We start from the raw sequence: 18,427 nt of genomic DNA, 5'->3' as shown, positions 1-18,427 counted from the left end.
CTCCCCGATGTTCTCTGCTACTGTGAGGAATGTTAAGGTCATAGGTCGAGTGTAACAACCTCCTGCAAAGTTCATTACTGATGCTTTATTGCTTGAGTTTGTCAATGCGCCGGGGGGGTCCAGGTTTCTCTGGACGTGACCTGAGGTTGACCTCAGACCTTTCCTGTCACCTCCCAACAGCCTCAGTCACATAAAGAGAAAAACAAACACTCTCCCAACTCCCAACTGGTTCCTAGACCAGTGTTGGTCTTAAACAAGTCTTAAGTGGTGGAGTTTAGGCACATATTTCTTATAGCTATAAGTGCAATACACTATAAACTATAAAATACTTTCAGAGAGCTCCAGAGTGAGAGTTGTTTAACCCATGAGTCACCAGCTGATGGCTGCTTTCCAGCTCAGAACAAGAGCTTCACAAGAACAAGAACCTTCCTTCTCACCAAGTCATTTTAGTCTAAATTAAGTCAGATGTTTTCAGCTTTAACCACCGTGTACAGTGGCCGTTAGCCGAGCACTTACGAGCACATGGAGCACAACGGCCCGACTAAACAGAGCACAGAGAAGCTTGGATGGCAACACACTCACAGGTGGATAGCAGCTTCACTCTCTGCTCAGGTAGACATTACTCCACTAAATGCTGTATTAATGCTTTGAATATTGTATAGGGAACCTTTTAATGAGTTAGTTTCAATAATTTTCTTACAAGTTTGTCAATTAAACAGCCCAACATTTTATAAATTAGTCCAACCAAAATAGCATCCTTCAGTGGTATAATGTAGTCAATGTTTAAGTTTTAAGTATACTGTGTTCCTGTTTTTGGAAAGCAAGAAACAATATAACATGTACAAACATTTCACGAGACATTTTGCATATATCTGACCCTGAACATTTTCATTTCATTAGGTAAATGTGTGTTTCCTTTATAGAAAACCAAAAGTTCCCAAAACCTTCCTACTTATCTTGAGCATTTGTTGACGTTATATGTAATATCCTAATTCATACTGCTGCATGTAAAAATGGACCTCAACTAAAGCGGAGATGAACTCAGAACTCTGTCATGAGACTGTGTGATGTTATGAAAGCATGTATTACCTCTGAGTAGTCAACATGCTAAAATACAAAGTAAGTAAAAAAATACTGAGACACAATGTTTCTCTTGGTTTTATTTAAAGACAGGAAGTTGTCATCGTCTCAATGTAAAAAGCAGCAATGTTCTTTCACATGACGCTTTACTCACATTTGAATTTCTGATTGAGAGTCAGATTAATTTGTATTTTCTATTTCTTTCTGAACTGAAATACAGTTTGGTGGACTTAAAGAAAATCACAAACATCCGGAAACGCAGCTACTGATGTGCTGAACAGAGGCCATCCTAAAACGACCACACAGCTGCTAAACGTGGATCGCCACAGTGTTGAGCATAGATGCAGATGTTCACAAATCCATAAATAAACATGTTTTCAAATGTCCAGGTTCGGTTGAAGTGTGAAACATTTGCTGGGATATTTGCAGAGTCCTCGTTCTGTGTAAAATGCAGAAAGCACCATTTTGCGGTAATAGAAAGGGTCTTATTTGGTTGGACATCAAACTGCCCCTTTCCCTAGAAAGGAATGGGAGGTCCCATCATGTAGAGGCCATGATGCGGTGTTCAGCTCGGCATCCTACTCGGCTTTCTTGGCCTTTCTCTTGCGGACACCTTCGCTCAGTTCCTCCTTGGTTTTGAGAGGTGAAGATGGAATGGCAGCGGGGGGATGATGGTGGTCTTCCTCAGATCCACCCAGAGGGGAACCGAACAGCAGATGTGAAACCCAGGACTCAATAAGCGCGAAGGGGGAGCCGTGAGAGTGGCGAGCGGTCATCACCACCTTAAGGAAGATGTGTCAGTTAGAGGAGATTAGCCTGAGTTTATAACAACATAGATTACATTTCAATATCAGTTTATTCTTTACAGGGAGCACCACTGTGTCTGTGAAGACTGTTGGATAACATCTTCTGGTTTATATCAACTATGAACTCACATGGAGATTGATGGAGAGGGAGGGTCTAATTAGAGATTGTATTTGTACCAGAGACCAAGGCAAATCTCTCTCTCTCTCTCTCTCTCTCTCTCTCTCTCTCTATATATATATATATATATATATATATATATATATATATATATATATATATATATACATATATATATATATATATATATATATATGTATATATATATATATATATATATATATATTCTGTATTTAAATATGTCCCCTGCACATTTTCCAACTGTATGGAAGGGAAATAATAAATCACTGGAGTCACCTTCTAAAGGGGACCTGTGTAGTTTACATGGAGATGTGGGGCAAGATACGAACAAAATAGAGCTGCTCAAAAATAATATTCAAACTCCAAAGTACCAATAACGGTCAAAACGTTATGACATGCACAAAAGACCAAATGTAATACAACAATATACAAACAAACAAATAGGGGCAACACTAAAACAGCACAGTGCAGGAGGGGTTTTCTGAGGATACTTTTTGGAAATATTTACCTCCTGCTCCAAAAGCCTGAGTTCAACTACCAACTCATATGACAGCAAATATGTTACTGTAAGGGAGAATGTATTTGTAATGTGTTTTACTTTTCTAAATGTAGCTACTTGCTGCTCTTTGCATGTGACAAAAAAAAGTCAGTGATGTGTTTTCATTAACTCTAGTCCCAGAAGAGTGCGATCATCTCATATTCAAAACAGATTCTAAAATGTACGGCTGATCGTACCTTGCTTGTGGCCATGAAGAGGGTGAAGATGAGGATGAGGGTGCTCTTGGACACTGGCAGCCAGTGAGCCTCCTGCAGGGTGAAGAGAATGGCTCCGTACAGACTGGCTTTGGTTGGGCTGCAGAGACAAGAGAATATTAAAACATAATATCTGAGTAAAGTAAACTTCTTCTTGAGGACAAAGTGTGACAACCTACACAATTGTGATTATATTTTCATTTCCATTTAAATTGAATGTTTAATTGTTTAGCTAAATGTGTTGATTGATGCTTGAATATTGCTCGTTAGGTTTCACATCTGCTTATCAAACCCTTCCAATGAAGTAAAAAAAAAAAACATGAATCGAGGCTTTTCTTTTCGGGGATAAGAGCTTTTCTTCTGTGTCAACAGCCTGTCAACGTGTCTTGTTGATGTTACCACTGGGGTGCGCCAGAGTCAAACAATAATCGATTTCATATCGACTGACAGTGTTTTGTGTCGTCACTATTTGTCCTAGTTTAGCCGCTGGTGTTTCTTTGGAAACACCTCATGCTCGAGGAGCCGGAGAAGAGTGGTTCAGCAGCAGGAGACTCAGACTTACAATGACATGTTGAGGATCTCGTTGCTGTCGGGCCTCCACACACCGCGCAGCAGCTGCTCAAAATTGGAAATGAGAGCCACCCCAGACCCTGTGAAGATAAAAATAGACAGTGTGGTAAAAAATGAGGACTAAAACGTTTGTGTTTTGTTTGACTGCTTTTATCTGGCTTCAGCTTTCCTCCCCCATTTTCAATATGGTAAAGACCAGGACAATTCTTTATATTTATTATTTCTATGGACATTGCTTTATATTGGATAGTTTCACTGTGAAAACGTACAGGAAACATGTGGTTTAAGCGTGCAACAAAGACATCAGAAAATTATACAGACATTTCAGAGCATTTCTTGCTTCAAACATGAATATTGTGTATATACATTGTTTGTCAAACTCACTGACTGTAACTTTATACCTAACATTGGTATTATTTTTTTAAATGGATCTAATTTAAAACTTAGACTCAAATTATCCACCTAACCTGATTGTGAACACTGTCACACTGTCACACTTAAACATGAATGAATGTCACATGTCCACACTGGCATGAACATGAGAAGGTGGCTCATGTTTGTGTGGCTCACTGAATGCAGCTGTCATTCAACACAGAGCGATCTGAAGGATCACCAGCAGCATTCAAGACTTTATTTTTAAGTTGAGAAGATTAGTCGATTGATCAATTAGTGGACCGACAAACAAATGCAATTTTGATCATCAATTAATCAAAGTTTGTTTTTTTTTGCAAAAATTCCAAACACTACCGAGTTGCAGCGAGATTTACTAGTTTTATTTGTCTCATGTGAATATCTGTATATGGTATCATCACCTCTGGCTTTAGGGAATTCTGATGAGCATTTTTTACAATGTATTTGACATTTTATAGACCAAACTATTAATCGATTAATTGAGAAAATAGTTGGAAGAAGTTGGCCAACCTTCTTGAAGGTAAAGCTGCCAATATTTGTACAAAAAGAAGCACAAAATGTCAACAGACTACAGAATGAAGTCAATAATTGTCCCCAAAAAGTTGATCCTCATGTTGTTTGTTATCATAATGAATCTGTTCGTCATCCCTCATTCAGTGATGGAGTAATGCTACAAATTTCGGTTGTTCTGAAAATTTAAAAACCTATTTTAAACATGACATTTTGTGCCACAGTTTACTCTGAAACTGTAATACTGCATAATATATAGCCACGTTACCACCTGCCCTGTTATAGAGTATAAACACATTTACAACTCAAGACACTGACCTTTGACGTATCCAACGATGATCATGATGAAGAAGCCATGGTGGTAGGCGTGGTGGGCGTGGTGAACACCAGCGGCGATCTTACGAGTGCGGACGACTTCCTTCAAGGCGACCAACACGAGCTTAACAGGCAGGAAAGCCACGCATTTATAGAAGAGGTTCAGTGGGCAGTAAAAGATGAGGTACCTGAGAAAGACGGTGAAGAACAAGATACTAGAGTGACGGGAGGAGATGGTAAAAATGTAATATTACGTGTATTAAAGGAGCAGTGTGTAGGATTTGGTAGGATATATTAACAGAAATGGAATTTAATGTTCATAAATATGTTTTTGTCAGTGTTTAATCATCTGCAACTAAGAATCGTTGCATTTTCATTTATTAAGAATGAGCCTTGAATATTTACATTGGGATTGGGTCACATTTACAGAGTCTGCTATATTGCACTGTTTCTAGCCCAGAACACACAACACCAAACACTGGCTGTAGTTAGGCCACAACCTCTGGGTCTGAAAGGTGAAGCTATTGAAGTGCATTAAACTTGCATTCTTTATAGCAATCAGGTGACTCCACAAAAAGTGATCTTTGAGAAAATGACTCTACTTCTCAATTGATTTAAACATTACAAACATGAGTTCACTTTCAATTGCTAGTTTCAGATAGTTTGAGCAGAGGTGTATTTGATCTATTGCTATCTGCAACTTCACTGCTAGATGCCACTAAATCCTACACTGTAAAAAAAAAGAAGAAGGAATCGGTGTAATAAACGGCTGTGGTTGCCAGAACTTCACCGTAAAAAATAAAGTGACAATGTATAAATTTCACAGATGAGAACTGTTTTTTAAAGTGCTACTAACGGAACCTGCGGTCTGTAGATATCCTGAGTGATATGTGAGGTCATTATTTGTTTTGGTGATATGTGAGGAACTGGTTCTTTAAAGAAGTCTGAAAGGTGTCTTTTTCTTAAAAGCAGAAAAGAAGGATAATGGGAATGATCTCCAAACGGTGTCTGGTAGGGGATCATTTTATCACACATTATAAGAATGATGAAAGGCATGAATATTGAAAAAAAGATTTGATGAACCCCATAAGGGAGCGTCTCTTCCCCTGTGAAGGGCAACGTTGTTCTGAAGACTCTCACCAGACAGCTGAAGCCAACAGGATGTGGCTGTTGTATTGGAAATAGTCGAGGGGGCTGCTTCCAAGCATGACGTCTGCCAGTATGTAACTAGCAAAGCAGTAGAGCATGGCACAGAGCCAGGAGGCCACCGGACTCCTGCGAGAAACCTCCACCGAGCCTGCAACACAGAGGAGGAGCTGTCAGGCTGGTCGAGAGGGATTTTCAGTGTGAGGGTGAGTTAGGTCAGGGGTGTTGGGCAAAGTGGTGGAGTTTTATACACAGTTTTTGGGTGAAGTATACGATGTTTTTGGCTTTTACTAAATATCTGATGTCAAACCGATGGTTTGGAGGTTCCTAAATTACCATGAATACTGACAGATCCAATTTTCATTGCACATTTTTGTATCACTGGAATGATTAAACATTAATCATAATCAATTTGATTTGCTTACAAAACAGTGTTGGACGATAAAATGATTCATTGTAGGTAAATAATTCAAACACAGATGAAGAAGAAATAGAAAAACTATTAAAAAGGGTGAAAAGTTTCAAACATGCTGTGTGTATGATTTTATAATAAAAGAAAATTAAGAAAAAAGACTGGCAGACATCAATGCATGCCATACATTAACTAGAATGAGACTTATGTATTTCTCCTTCATTTGGATTTAAAAGTAATCAAACTTAAGTTTTTAATTTGTAAATCTAATCTAATCTCTTTACAAAATGATCCTTTAATTTTATCATGTTGTCTAAATGTATCAATCAAAATTAAATAATTATTACAGCCTCATTATTGATGATATGCTAAATTTTGATTGCCCAAATCCTGTTTTAGAGGCTGTGACCAAAACAGTATTCTGTGGTTGTCTTTGTTCTGCTCTGAAAATCACAAGAGTCTGATTGAAAAGCATCATACATTTCATCATCATTGGAAAAACATTCTGTTACTTTCTTCAGAGCAAAACTATTGGCGATGACTTTCAAAAGTCCTTATCAGTGGATCCCTTGTGTGTTTATGAGCTGTATCTTTGTCCACGCCCAGTCAACCAGCTCAGTCCACACCCTGATATTCCACTTTTTCATCATAACCTAATATTGACACAGGATTTCTACAGTCATTTATGAGTTGACAGTTTACCAACTCAACAGATTACTGAATCTTTAACATATACAGGCTTGAGCAGAACAGACAGCTCTTTATAATGTATTAAACTAATTGTGCTTTAGGACCATTACTTTTGTGTAGATGTTACATGCTAAGCATTGATACATATACATTTAATATAACCATATATATTTAATATAACTTTAATATCAGTCAGAGGGGTCTACGCCCTGTTTTATAAAGAAACCCTTCAGTGGCCTTCAGGAGATTGGAACACAAACGGCTTAAATCAAAACTGGATGTTTTCTACGCATGTAAAATTTTTATTAAATTACATGTGTGTTCTTAAGAAGCCGATTTCTCTCACTTAAACAGTTACAATGAACTCAATCATAGATTCCTCTTTGACACAAACTTACTCAAAAGCAGCCGTCTGTCACCTTTTCCTATCATGACATCAGACGGTCTGACAGTCGAGGCCTTTAAATTCAAACTTAAAACTCATCTTTTCTCCTTAGCTTTCAGTCAGTTGCTTATTATTGGATTACTTCAGATACTGGTTACTATTAAGTGTCCAGGCAGGTCAGTCCCGATGAATCTATCTAGCCGAGTGTGAGAATACTGGAAAACTTTCTGAGAACAACTCTCTTTCTTTCCCTGTGTGGGTGACGTGTGTGTGGTGTGTGTGCGCCTCATTCCAGATATTTGTGAACTGGATCTTTGTGAGTTGATCTTCTCCTCTTGTCTCTCTCTCCCTCTGTGTGTCTGTTTCATCCTCATCTGTGTGGATGTTGTGCTTGAGCTTTGCCTGCTTTTTATTTATTTTTTATTATTATAATCTACGGATGGAATCTAAGGGCAGAAGGTGTTGAATGCTGCACAGACACTTAAGCCACTTGGCTGTCAAATCAATTAATCATGAATCTAGTGGGATAGAAGTATAACATATTTGGCATACAATGGAAATACTTATGTGACATACAGTATTGAATAAATGCACTCAGTTACTTTGCATCACTGCTGAAGTGTCCTGATGTATTAATAACAAATGTAGAAGACAAAACGCAGCAAAAGGCTAATTTTCACTCCTAATTAATGAAATCTGAACACTAAAAACAAAATATGATATATTTATAGGCAAATATATATATGATTTAAGGACTATGTGTTACCATTCGGGTAAAGACTTTACGGTGTTACAACACACCGTTAGAGATGTTTAGTGAAAGGAGATGTGAAGAGCGGCTGCTTCACCGCACAAATCTCCAACAACAGGTGGGTGAGGGTGTTGTGCTGAAACTGGTGCTCAGTTTGAAAGCAATCTGATCCTGAGAAATGCTGCCCTAAAAATATATTCTGCTCAACTGCTTCTCCTGTCTTGCAACTGTCAGGCCTGTCTTAACCTTTGACCCCCGCCCCCACCACTAACACACACACACACACACACACACACACACACACACACACACACACACACACACACACACACACACACACACACACACATTCATGTTCCTCTAACATGAACTGTGAGTCTCCACTCAGACACATGTAGGGAATGTTGAACATAAAAAGATCTTGCAAATGTTGCAACGTGAGATATTTGACTGCAAAAGGAGATAAAGGTTACAGCATGGAGTTAGCTTTAGGAGCAGCATGTTACAATTTGCATGAACTCTGAGGAAATGGATTTAAACTCTAAAACACACAAATGCCGATTGTTTGAATTAAGAACACGCACACAGTGTGTTTCACCCCTTTGTCTTTTAATTTAATACACAATGCAACAAATGTGTTGAATGTAAAGTTAGTCAGTCCCCTTTAACTCTACTGTGCGATATGAGCGACAGCATATTTTCACATCTGTTTTTGACACAGTAATACTACGTTTATGTAGTTATGTAGTTGTGACTGTTAAGTACTCCACTGATTTAGCATTGCACTGCTTTAACCTGGTTGGACTCAGTTTAAAAAAAGGATCATTTTTTAATATGCATTCTGCTCCTTTATCAAAACCATAGCGCCTACATTACCCAAAATGCAACTCTGGGTCTGGGATTCAGATGTGTTATGCGAGTGGCGTTTAATGTAGCTTTGAGCTGCACGCCTCAAGCAGAGATGAGGAGCAGACAACAGAGGTCTCACTTCTTTCATTATCTTTTTCCATTATCAAACGTGTAGTCTTCAGATTCAAACAACGTCTATGCAAAATACTTGAGGCAGTTTATCAGACTTTATGCAGCTTCTCCAGAGACACAGCAGGCCTACGATTTCCCTTATTACAGTGACACTGTAAACTAGATTAAGTTAATGGAATTTTTCCTTTCAATGACAAGATTAATTCATATTCGACTCAGTTTAAATCACCCTCATAACCCGAAACACCAAACTGAAAGATGTAGATATATTGTGGATAGGCTGGAATCACAAACTGTTTATAGCAAATATGTCGGACAAGCTGTGGTGGAGGATTTGATGAACCCATTTGAAGCTGTATACTTTTAGATGTTGTGTTGTTCAGGTTAAGATGTGTTTAGTGCTCCCACCATCTTCATTGAAGGTTCAACTGAGATCAAAATGGGCCGACAAAGACTGAACTTTCATGTCAGAGTGAGCCTTTTCTTAAGAGTGAGGAAAATTAGTATTTTTAAAGGCTACACACTTCAAGAAACAGTAAGGTCATGCTGGGCTGCTCGCTCAACAGCTTATTTCATGTTTAACATTCATCCTGCAGCCTAAACGTGTGCAGCTTCATGGCCCACTGACACTGTCTATTTCAGGATCTTCTATTTATTGCCTTAAGTCTCTGGTATGCACAGGCCTTTCTCTCAGGTTTCATCCTCCCCGGGCTCTGTTGCTCAAATAAGTTAAATCTTTGAAAATATCAGGCTTTACCCAAAACGGAGTGGTTTAATCCACTCCAGTGATTTCCTCAGTGTGAATGAGGTCAGGCTGCTGCAGCAACAGGCATTCCCACACACAAAGCAAGCAGAGCTGTAAGTGCTCCTGCTGGAGTTTATGTAACAGGTCATGCTTTATAAGGACAGGGTACTATGGAGATAACAGCAACAGAAAGTCCCTATAGGGCTATTACAGCAATGCATGGTTATAACACAAAAATCAGAAAGAGCGTATCACAGATTAAGTATTAAACTCCCGAGGTATTAAGTATATTATTCTAGATATTAACGTTGTATTGTTGTACATAAATAGGTGTTCAGGCACAGGTCTGATTAGTACATATACTTGCCAAAATAACAATCAAAATAGCTTATAGATAATCTTATAATAAAGAAAACCCGTAATGTTAAAAACAACAATACAAACAACAAACAGAAAAGTGTAAAAGACACTGACCTGGCTCATATTTGAGGTAGAGGATGGACACGATGTAGTAAGCGAGATCAAACACGGGAAACATTCCCATTTTGGAGAAAATTTGGGCAAAATCACCCAAATTAAGCGCTGCCAGGACTTCCATGTTGCTTGTCTGATAACCAGCGACCCCTGTTTTTAATGTTTTAGTTTGTTATTTTCCTTCAAATTATTATTCCAACTGCGCAGTCTGGATCGTAAAGCCCCCCCAAACCTGCACCACCAAACCCCCTCGACAACGGAAAGCCTGTGACACTCAAGCCCTCCTATTAATATCATCTCCACAGTCTCACCATCTTCACCATCATCATCATCATTATCATGTGCGGTCCGTGCCAGCTGCTCCGCTTATTAGACGACGGGAGATCGGTGTCAGCTGCTTGAAATAAAAAAAGGTTTGTCCTTTAGTGTTCATCGTCGACATAAGCATTATTTCACTGAGTCACAACGCGATTGGAGGTTTGATTGTAGCCTCTAAACGCAACAAAGGCAGAGACAAGCGTCCGATGCTTTAGTGCGGACGAAGACTCATTCATCCGCTCTTATAAAACCAATCCGGATCAGATCCTGCACCGAGGCTGCAGCAAACATTAGGTGATATCACCGGCTGTTCACATTCTTCCAGATGATGCAGACATGTTGTGATCAAAGGCTTAAATAAACAGAAACAGAAATGTATGTATTTTAGAATATATTGTATTTTTGTTTCTTCTATTTTTTATTTTTAATCACAATAATACGAGCAATTATCTCCGCAACCAAAAGGGGGCGCCCAAGCCATGACATTAAAACCCTTCCAGCTCCCAATTTCCACTTAAACTTTCTTGTTTTATTAGAAGGATGAAAATGTAATTGTCATCCATCTGAATGATCCTTCCACTTAACGTCCTTATAGCCAAATCCATTAAAATGTGTTCAGCAAGATGCGTCTGCCAAATGCCTACAATGGTTCAAAAAAGAAAACTGCATCTCTGTTGCACATATTGCTTCTTGATATATTTGCTATTGATTATTGTATTAAATTAGGTAAATTACCTGTTTTTGTTTTTTACTTCCGCTTCGTGGTAAAATCCAAAAAATAATGCATTGTTTTTGACACTATCCAAAAGGTTTTAAGGCGATTTTATAGCGTGGCATGGTTAAATAAATGTCTCAACCAAATGAACATGGATTAAATCCTTCAAATGATTTAAAACACAAAGATCCCCAACCTTAGTGGCAGACGGGGTCTAGCTGTAATATATCGCTTCATAATGAAGTTGTTAAGCTCATTAGTTCAGTATCATAAAGCTGGATGTATGGTTTATCGTATGTAACAGAACTAAACTTTATTTTAGCCTTTGATGTATAACTTTTCAGATGATGTATGTTGTCCTACATTAATCTTGTTGACCTCAACCATGCTTTCTAACTATGACTTTTACCTTCTATTGTTGCTATAACTGAAACCACGTGTCACCCGGCAACCTGACACCTTTTCAAGTTTATAATCAATCAGTAGTTATTGTCAAACAATATCTTCCCAATCTCTACATGATGTTTTTGTCAACCTTAATTATTTAACACACACACACACACACACACACACACACACACACACACACACACACACACACACACACACACACACACACACACACACAGCTCTGAGACGCTATTGGTCACATTCCTGACTGCGTGACGAACACGGAAGTGAGGCGTCTCTGATGTGTTGTGATCAAAATGATCGGAGATCTATTGATATTCGGGTAATTTGTCCGGTTTCTGACTCGTTTCATTACAGATACTTTTGTATTTAACATAAATGTTCTCACTGTGTGTGTTATTTTGCAATGAGTTGCTGGTTCGATGGCGGTGTATCAAGCTAGCTAAATAACAAGCTAGCTCAGGTAACACTGAACGTTACCTATCAACAGTGTGTCTCTCTGTTCTCTCCAGGACCTTACTGGTGAATGCAGGGGCTGTGCTGAACTTCAAGCTGTGAGTATCAACATTACGCTCACACAGTTTAAAACCTCACTTCACAGCTACAAAGCTATATTAACAAAGCAACCAGTGGAAGTTTAACTGTGGATGTTTTGCAGCAAAAGGAAGGAGTCTCAAGGATTTGGAGATGAGTCCAGATCACCGACAACAGGTGTGTATATGTTTGTGTTGGAGAGAGATGTGGGGGGAATTACAAACAGGTGTGTGCCAGGTAAATTAAGTTCTCAAAGCTCAGCCATCAACATTTTTCTTTTAGGTGACAACATCAGAGAGTTTCTGCTCAGCCTGCGATACTTTCGGATCTTCATTGCTCTCTGGAATATCTTCATGATGTTCTGTATGGTCATGTGAGTAAACGGCTTGATGCTGGTCATTGTAGTGAACAGGCTTCAATGTCTTAAAAAAAACACTGACATTATTGTGCTGGTGGGATTTTGACAGTTTTTGAGTAAGAAACTACTTCCCAGTGTGCAATATCTGATTTCCACTAGTTATTTTTTATATTTATGTTATCAAGCCTACTTCCCTTCATTCATCCTTCCTTCTTGTTCAATTATGCTTCAATTATTGATGTATTGCATGTCCCAGAATATTTGTTTTAAGAATCCTAATTGATGAAGTTGTTGCTTCTATAACTGGCTGATTGTCTTCACTCCTGACAGATTGTTTGGGTCTTGATCAACGTTTGAGGCGACTGGACTTCCATCAGGATGATGATTTTCCAAGATGGATTCTATAAACTTCTTCTTAATCTGAGTTTGCTGTTAAACTTCACTTCCTTTACAACCCCAAATCGTAAATCTGCTTCTTGCTGTACAGGAATTGATTTATCATTGTATTTATTTGGTCTTACAGAAGTTGTTACATTTGTACCCTTTTTGATCAAGCTGTAACTGCACCAGCCCCCTTGCCTTTGCTGGATATGTATTGCCCCTGTGCTTCTTTATAGAACATCAACTTTTTTTCTCCAGCCTGCCAGTTTGCTTTTAAAAGCAACAGCAGGGTTGACAATTATGGATAACCTTTACAGAATGAAAAATGTTTTTCTGTAACGTACCTCTGTGTCATCGTTAAGGGTCCCGCAGTAAGCAAATTAATCAAAACTAGTGGAGAATCTTGTAATTTACCAATATCATCTTGCGTAATTATCCCTTTGTCTCTTTTACTTAATTACGTCTTCTTTGTACAAATATCTACATAGTTGAGACAGTAGGTTGAGACAGAATATTTTAATGAAAAACAAGCCATTTCCTTTATTCGGAGGCACGTACTGTGAGTATATGTAAATGCTCCTTATTCTTAACTATACAAATACAGTTTTCTTATCCAATCTATGTTAATTGACTTGTATGGTTGTGCTGGTATACTGTCACAAGGGATGCATGATCCAATTCTGACCTCATTAGACATTAAATACAGTTTTTTTTTGTCTGTCATAAATTGATGGTCTGCTACTTCCTTCCCAATAATACTTAATAGATACTACATACCAATTGCATACAGTATGTACTGTGCACCTATTACATTATACAGTTTGCGGGAGTTGGTATACAAACAATTTACATACTTTGCTGTCATATATATTTTATATAAAAAATTCAAACTGCTACTAGAATGTCAATGACAATTAAATGTAACAAATAAAAGCAAAATGATTATTGTCTCTTCATAGCAAAAGGTCCTTGGTTTGAAATCATTGACTGTTGAAATGGATGGATGGATGGAATTGAATGAATGTTAAGTTATATGTGTGGACTTGGACCAGTTGGGAACCACTTCTTGAGAGAGATATTTCTTACTGTTTGAGGGTTGAAACCACTCTAGTCTCTTATTGTTGTGTCGGATCTAAACACTATGTTTTCTTAAAATCCCAACGAGGCAACAGTGTCACCACGCGACAACGAAAAAAAGAGCAATCCATACGAAATATGTATACAGTATATATAATTATAAATTAGGTTTTGACAGCTTTTCTTTTTTTAATAAGGGTGAGATGCTTGCAAAGTAATATTCATTTATATAATATATATTTTGCCTTAAAAATAATTACATGTATCATTATCTTAGATAGAAATATAATATATTTCAAGGAAAGGTTGTGCATACTATTTTTAATTATCCATACATATTTGCAAGTTAAAAATATCGTTTTAGGACCTCTAACGGAAAACTGTTACGGTATGAAACTTAGGAATTCATTAAAAACTACATACAAAGAACCTTTGTCGTGTGTAGACCACACCATTGTTTAACGCCACATCTTTCCGTGGATGTATGCATCTCTCACATGGGAGCCTTCATCGAACGGATCGGATGTGAACAATTGGTTACGTAAAATTCTCCCATCATGCTCTGCGCGAGCTCTTCACAAAAAGCCCGATGAGAAGACCGGAGCGGAGCAGGCTACCAGCCGAGGGGGGGCAGCCGATACCCGGAGAGGCCTCGCGCTGCTCGTCGTCCGAATTATTAAATCGTGACGGCAGCGAATGAAAACAAAAACAAAAGCATCATAAACCATGGTGCTCGCATCCGGAATAGGTCTTCCGTCGGGCCTGTGAGTGTCGGCCGGTTCGCCCCCGCCGCCTCTTCGGGGGATTCTGCTGTCTGAGTCCGTCCTGACCCGCGACACCGCCAGGCGATGACAGCGGCTACAGCCACTCCGCAGGTGATGAGAGACCGGCTGCTACAGGCCATCGACGGCCAGAGCAATGTGAGTATAACCGCTAGTTTCCGGAGGACAAAGTGGGCGCAGAAAGGAAGAGAACAAGGCCAGGCCGACCCTGGGTTGACAAAGTGGGGGCAGGCAGTGTTGGTATGTTCCTGCTGATTAGCTGGCTAACATCACTAGTTAGCTAAAGTAACCAATGCATTCCGGCTCCTAGCTATCTGACTTCTGCTGGCTAATGTTGATGTAGCCATGTACACTTAAAGACTGAATATTTGCTTAGCTGAGCTTCCAGGTATGAAGTGTAACGGTGAATCTAGAGGTAACCTAAGTGTGCTTTAGTGACAGGGACGTTGACTAATTTGGACTTCAGTGGGATCAAGTGATCTTCTCATAGATAACATTATCATCTATACTCTTCTCTATCAAACAGTTGAGGGGATTATTATGATATGTTTCAGCACTTTTCTGTCAAGTTCCATGTTACAGCCAGACTGCACCGCATCCAGTAAACATGTAATGCAATGACATTTAAGTTTAGCTGTGTGCCGTCCAGTTTTATTATACCTCTGATAATTGCCAGACATTGAACGATGCTTTAAATGTACTACGAACATTTTAGATGGTATTTGCTAATTTGGAGACATTTAAGCATTACCCTTTGCAGTATAATGTATACTGCATTGCTGTGTGTTTGAGCACATAACTTAATGAGCTGATGTGTTTGCTTCTAGATAGCCTCTGCATAATTCTGATCACATAGATGGCGTTAAGGGAGTGGATATGACGTCCTCTATCATGATGCCTGTGAATTATCTCACAGGAATGTGTTTTTGGGCTAATCCAGCAAATTAAACACTCACCATATAGTCTGTCATATAGCATTGATGCAGACATCCTAAAAATCTAATTCAGTATTGCCTTAAGCAGTACTCCTGCAGTGGTCCATCACTATTAAATAAATTGCAACCACAGCAATGCACTTTTCTTCTATCTTACTCTTCTTGTGGGATAAAATGATATATTTGCATACAATCTCAGTTTGTCATATTGAGCCTGAAACCAGTAGAAGTACTCTTAACATACAGGTGCACACTTGAAAGTCTATTCAAATTCAATGACTCGACCTTCTAACGGCCTTTATTTCTCTCTCTGGAGAGTTTATGCTAATTGGGCCTGTGAAGTTATGAATCACACATTGCAACATCTACATCGAAACAACTGTACGTGGGCGCTGTTGTAGTGTTGACAATAATTTGATCTCTCAGTATTGTAATATATAAATGTATGCATTTTTTCAGCAGATATGCAACATGGTGGTAGTTATGGAGGTGATCTCCTTTTTGGAGAAAACTCCTATCACCAAAGAGGAACTGGAGGTGGGTTACATTCAGACCTACAGTATGTGAATACAAAATGATATGCAGTTAAATCCTGTCTGGTGTTAAAAAGCAACTATGACCAATGTTATCTCCTTAAAGGAAACCCGTCTTGGCAAGCTCATCAACGATGTCCGGAAGAAAACCAAGAATGAGGACCTTGCAAAAAGGGCAAAGAAGCTCCTGCGAAACTGGCAGAAGCTAATTGAGCCAGGAAAGGGTGAAGTGTTGTCCAAAGGACACAGCGGTGCATCATGGTCTTCCAATGGTGGTGCTCACCCTTGCATCTCCACCACAGCTGCCACCACACCATCAGGTAAAACAGGTCCAGAGTTGAAGAACAGAAATGACTTCAACAACTGTTCCTCCCCGAGGGTGGAGAAACCGAGCAACAGGAAACGTAAGGCGGACCAGAAGGAAGGACAGCTCTTACCAGCCAAACTATCCAAATCAACTCTTAATGATAAAATACAAAACTCCAAACAGCTGCCAACCAATGGAATTGGTGGTAGCGCTGACATTTTTACAGATACTCATGCACATCAGTCTTTGGAAAGGGAGATTTCTGAGCCATTGGACAATGAAAGGCTAAATAAAATCCCAGTCAATGCTGTAAAACCTCATCCAAGTGCCCCAGGATACGTCAAGCCTCCGAGCACGTCTTCTTTGCTAAAAGCATCAGTTTTGCAGCAACAAGCCAGACAGGAGAAAGCTTTCTCTGGGGGGCAGTATCGACCCAGAAGCCCACGCTGTTCCTTGCACAGTCCTCAAACTCCAAAGCAGGAATCTGGTGTCAAACCTGTGTTGCTGACTGCAACACAGGATCTATCGAGCACCACTGTAAGGCCTGGGTCTGTGGACACCCCTGGCCTGGAGCCTTCCACTCAGCCTTTCACTGATTGCGTTCAGAGTTTGCACACAGGCGGTTCAGATTTGGATTCTCAAAGCAGGCCTCCCAGTATGTCTCTTCACAAGTCTTATGCCTCCTCCTGCAATGATGTGCTCAGCTTGGAAGATGATAGTCCAGTTAACAATACAGAGAAAAGGAAAAGACAGAAATATAGATCCAAGGACCATGTGATAAATTTAGATGGACAGACTGTAGAGGATGGCACTAAGCCTGTCAGGTTAAAAGACAGGAGACTGACATTTGACCCTGTAACAGGACAGATAAAATCGTCCTTTCAAAAGGAGTCTTGCCAGGAGGGGGGGGTCAAATTGGGCCACAGACCTGAGTCACAATGTTCAGAACAGCCAAAGCCGAATCCACTGGTCTCTCCCAGTCCCTTCCAGCAGACGGACTGGAAAGAGCTGTCGAGGAGCGAAATCATCCAGTCGTACCTTAGCCAGCAAAGCAACGTCCTGACATCGTCGGGCGCACACAACCCCAGTGGACACTTTTTCATGACAGAGTTCTTGAAAAAAGAGGAACACCGAAGTACAGATGTCAAGAAAACACATGTGTTGGCACCAGAACTCCCAGCCAGGGATTTACCGGGGGTTAGCAGAGAGGTCATCAATGAAGACTTGGACAGATTACACAAGCAACACTGGTCCGGGGTTAACGGTTGCTTTGACACAAAGGGTGCTTGGTTTGACTGGACAAAGTGCATCTCTTTAGACCTTCATGGAGATGAGAGCAGGTTGAACATACTGCCGTACGTCTGTCTGGATTGAAACTATGGAAGTTGAAAGGTAGGTGTGTGTGTGTGTGTGTGTGTGTGTGTGTGTGTGTGTGTGTGTGTGTGTGTGTGTGTGTGTGTGTGTGTGTGTGTGTGTGTGTGTGTGTGTGTGTGTGTGTGTGTGTGTGTGTGTGTGTGTTCAGGAGTTTTGGATCATTGTGTTAGGACAGCACGAAGGAACAAGACTATGCATTATCTGACCATTTGGTTGTGGCTGTTCAGTAACCGTACAGAATGAGTTCCCAATAACTGCCATTCTTTGTATGGGAAAAGAAAATCCACAATGCAGTATTATTTATTTTATATTTAAGTTACATTTTTTGTTAGTAAGTAAAAAACAATGTAATCACCTTTCAATAGAGTAGTAAGCTACATAATTGGACCAGAAGACCAACAGATACGTCTGCCAATTAGTTTTTTGTTGCACTTGCTCATGCATCTTGAAGGCTATTTAGCTGTTAAAGCTGAAATGAATGCTATCTTCAAGTAGCTATCATCATTACCATTGGTACTAACAACTATCTACTGC

General features: G+C 39.5%; 3 protein-coding genes across 3 annotated transcripts; 2 read left to right on the top strand and 1 right to left on the bottom strand.

The window, feature by feature from the left end:
• Positions 1-1,145: 1,145 nt before the first annotated feature.
• On the bottom strand, positions 1,146-10,420 carry tmem38a (transmembrane protein 38A). Its single transcript, XM_079221313.1, has 6 exons — positions 10,169-10,420; positions 5,725-5,881; positions 4,588-4,772; positions 3,341-3,428; positions 2,761-2,878; positions 1,146-1,862 (listed from the first exon to the last, which is right to left on the bottom strand). The coding sequence occupies exons 1-6, from the start codon at positions 10,290-10,292 to the stop codon at positions 1,659-1,661; spliced, it is 876 nt and encodes a 291-aa protein (XP_079077439.1). The 5' UTR covers positions 10,293-10,420; the 3' UTR covers positions 1,146-1,658.
• Positions 10,421-11,865: 1,445 nt separating this feature from the next.
• Positions 11,866-13,804, top strand: smim7 (small integral membrane protein 7). The gene is made up of 5 exons (XM_079221324.1): positions 11,866-11,934; positions 12,125-12,166; positions 12,271-12,323; positions 12,429-12,519; positions 12,835-13,804. The coding sequence occupies exons 1-5, from the start codon at positions 11,909-11,911 to the stop codon at positions 12,848-12,850; spliced, it is 228 nt and encodes a 75-aa protein (XP_079077450.1). The 5' UTR covers positions 11,866-11,908; the 3' UTR covers positions 12,851-13,804.
• A 1,006-nt stretch (positions 13,805-14,810) lies between these two features.
• On the top strand, positions 14,811-17,893 carry LOC306739316 (mediator of RNA polymerase II transcription subunit 26; the record flags this gene model as incomplete). The annotated part of the gene is made up of 3 exons (XM_079221307.1): positions 14,811-14,882; positions 16,139-16,216; positions 16,319-17,893. 3 exons carry the CDS (start codon positions 14,811-14,813, stop codon positions 17,891-17,893), a joined length of 1,725 nt encoding a protein of 574 aa, XP_079077433.1.
• Between the last annotated feature and the right edge of the window lie 534 nt (positions 17,894-18,427).

This window comes from Taurulus bubalis (assembly GCF_910589615.1).
Source record: "Taurulus bubalis genome assembly, chromosome: 7".
NCBI lineage: Eukaryota > Metazoa > Chordata > Actinopteri > Perciformes > Cottidae > Taurulus > Taurulus bubalis.
This window is presented reverse-complemented; position numbering and strand designations above follow the sequence as displayed.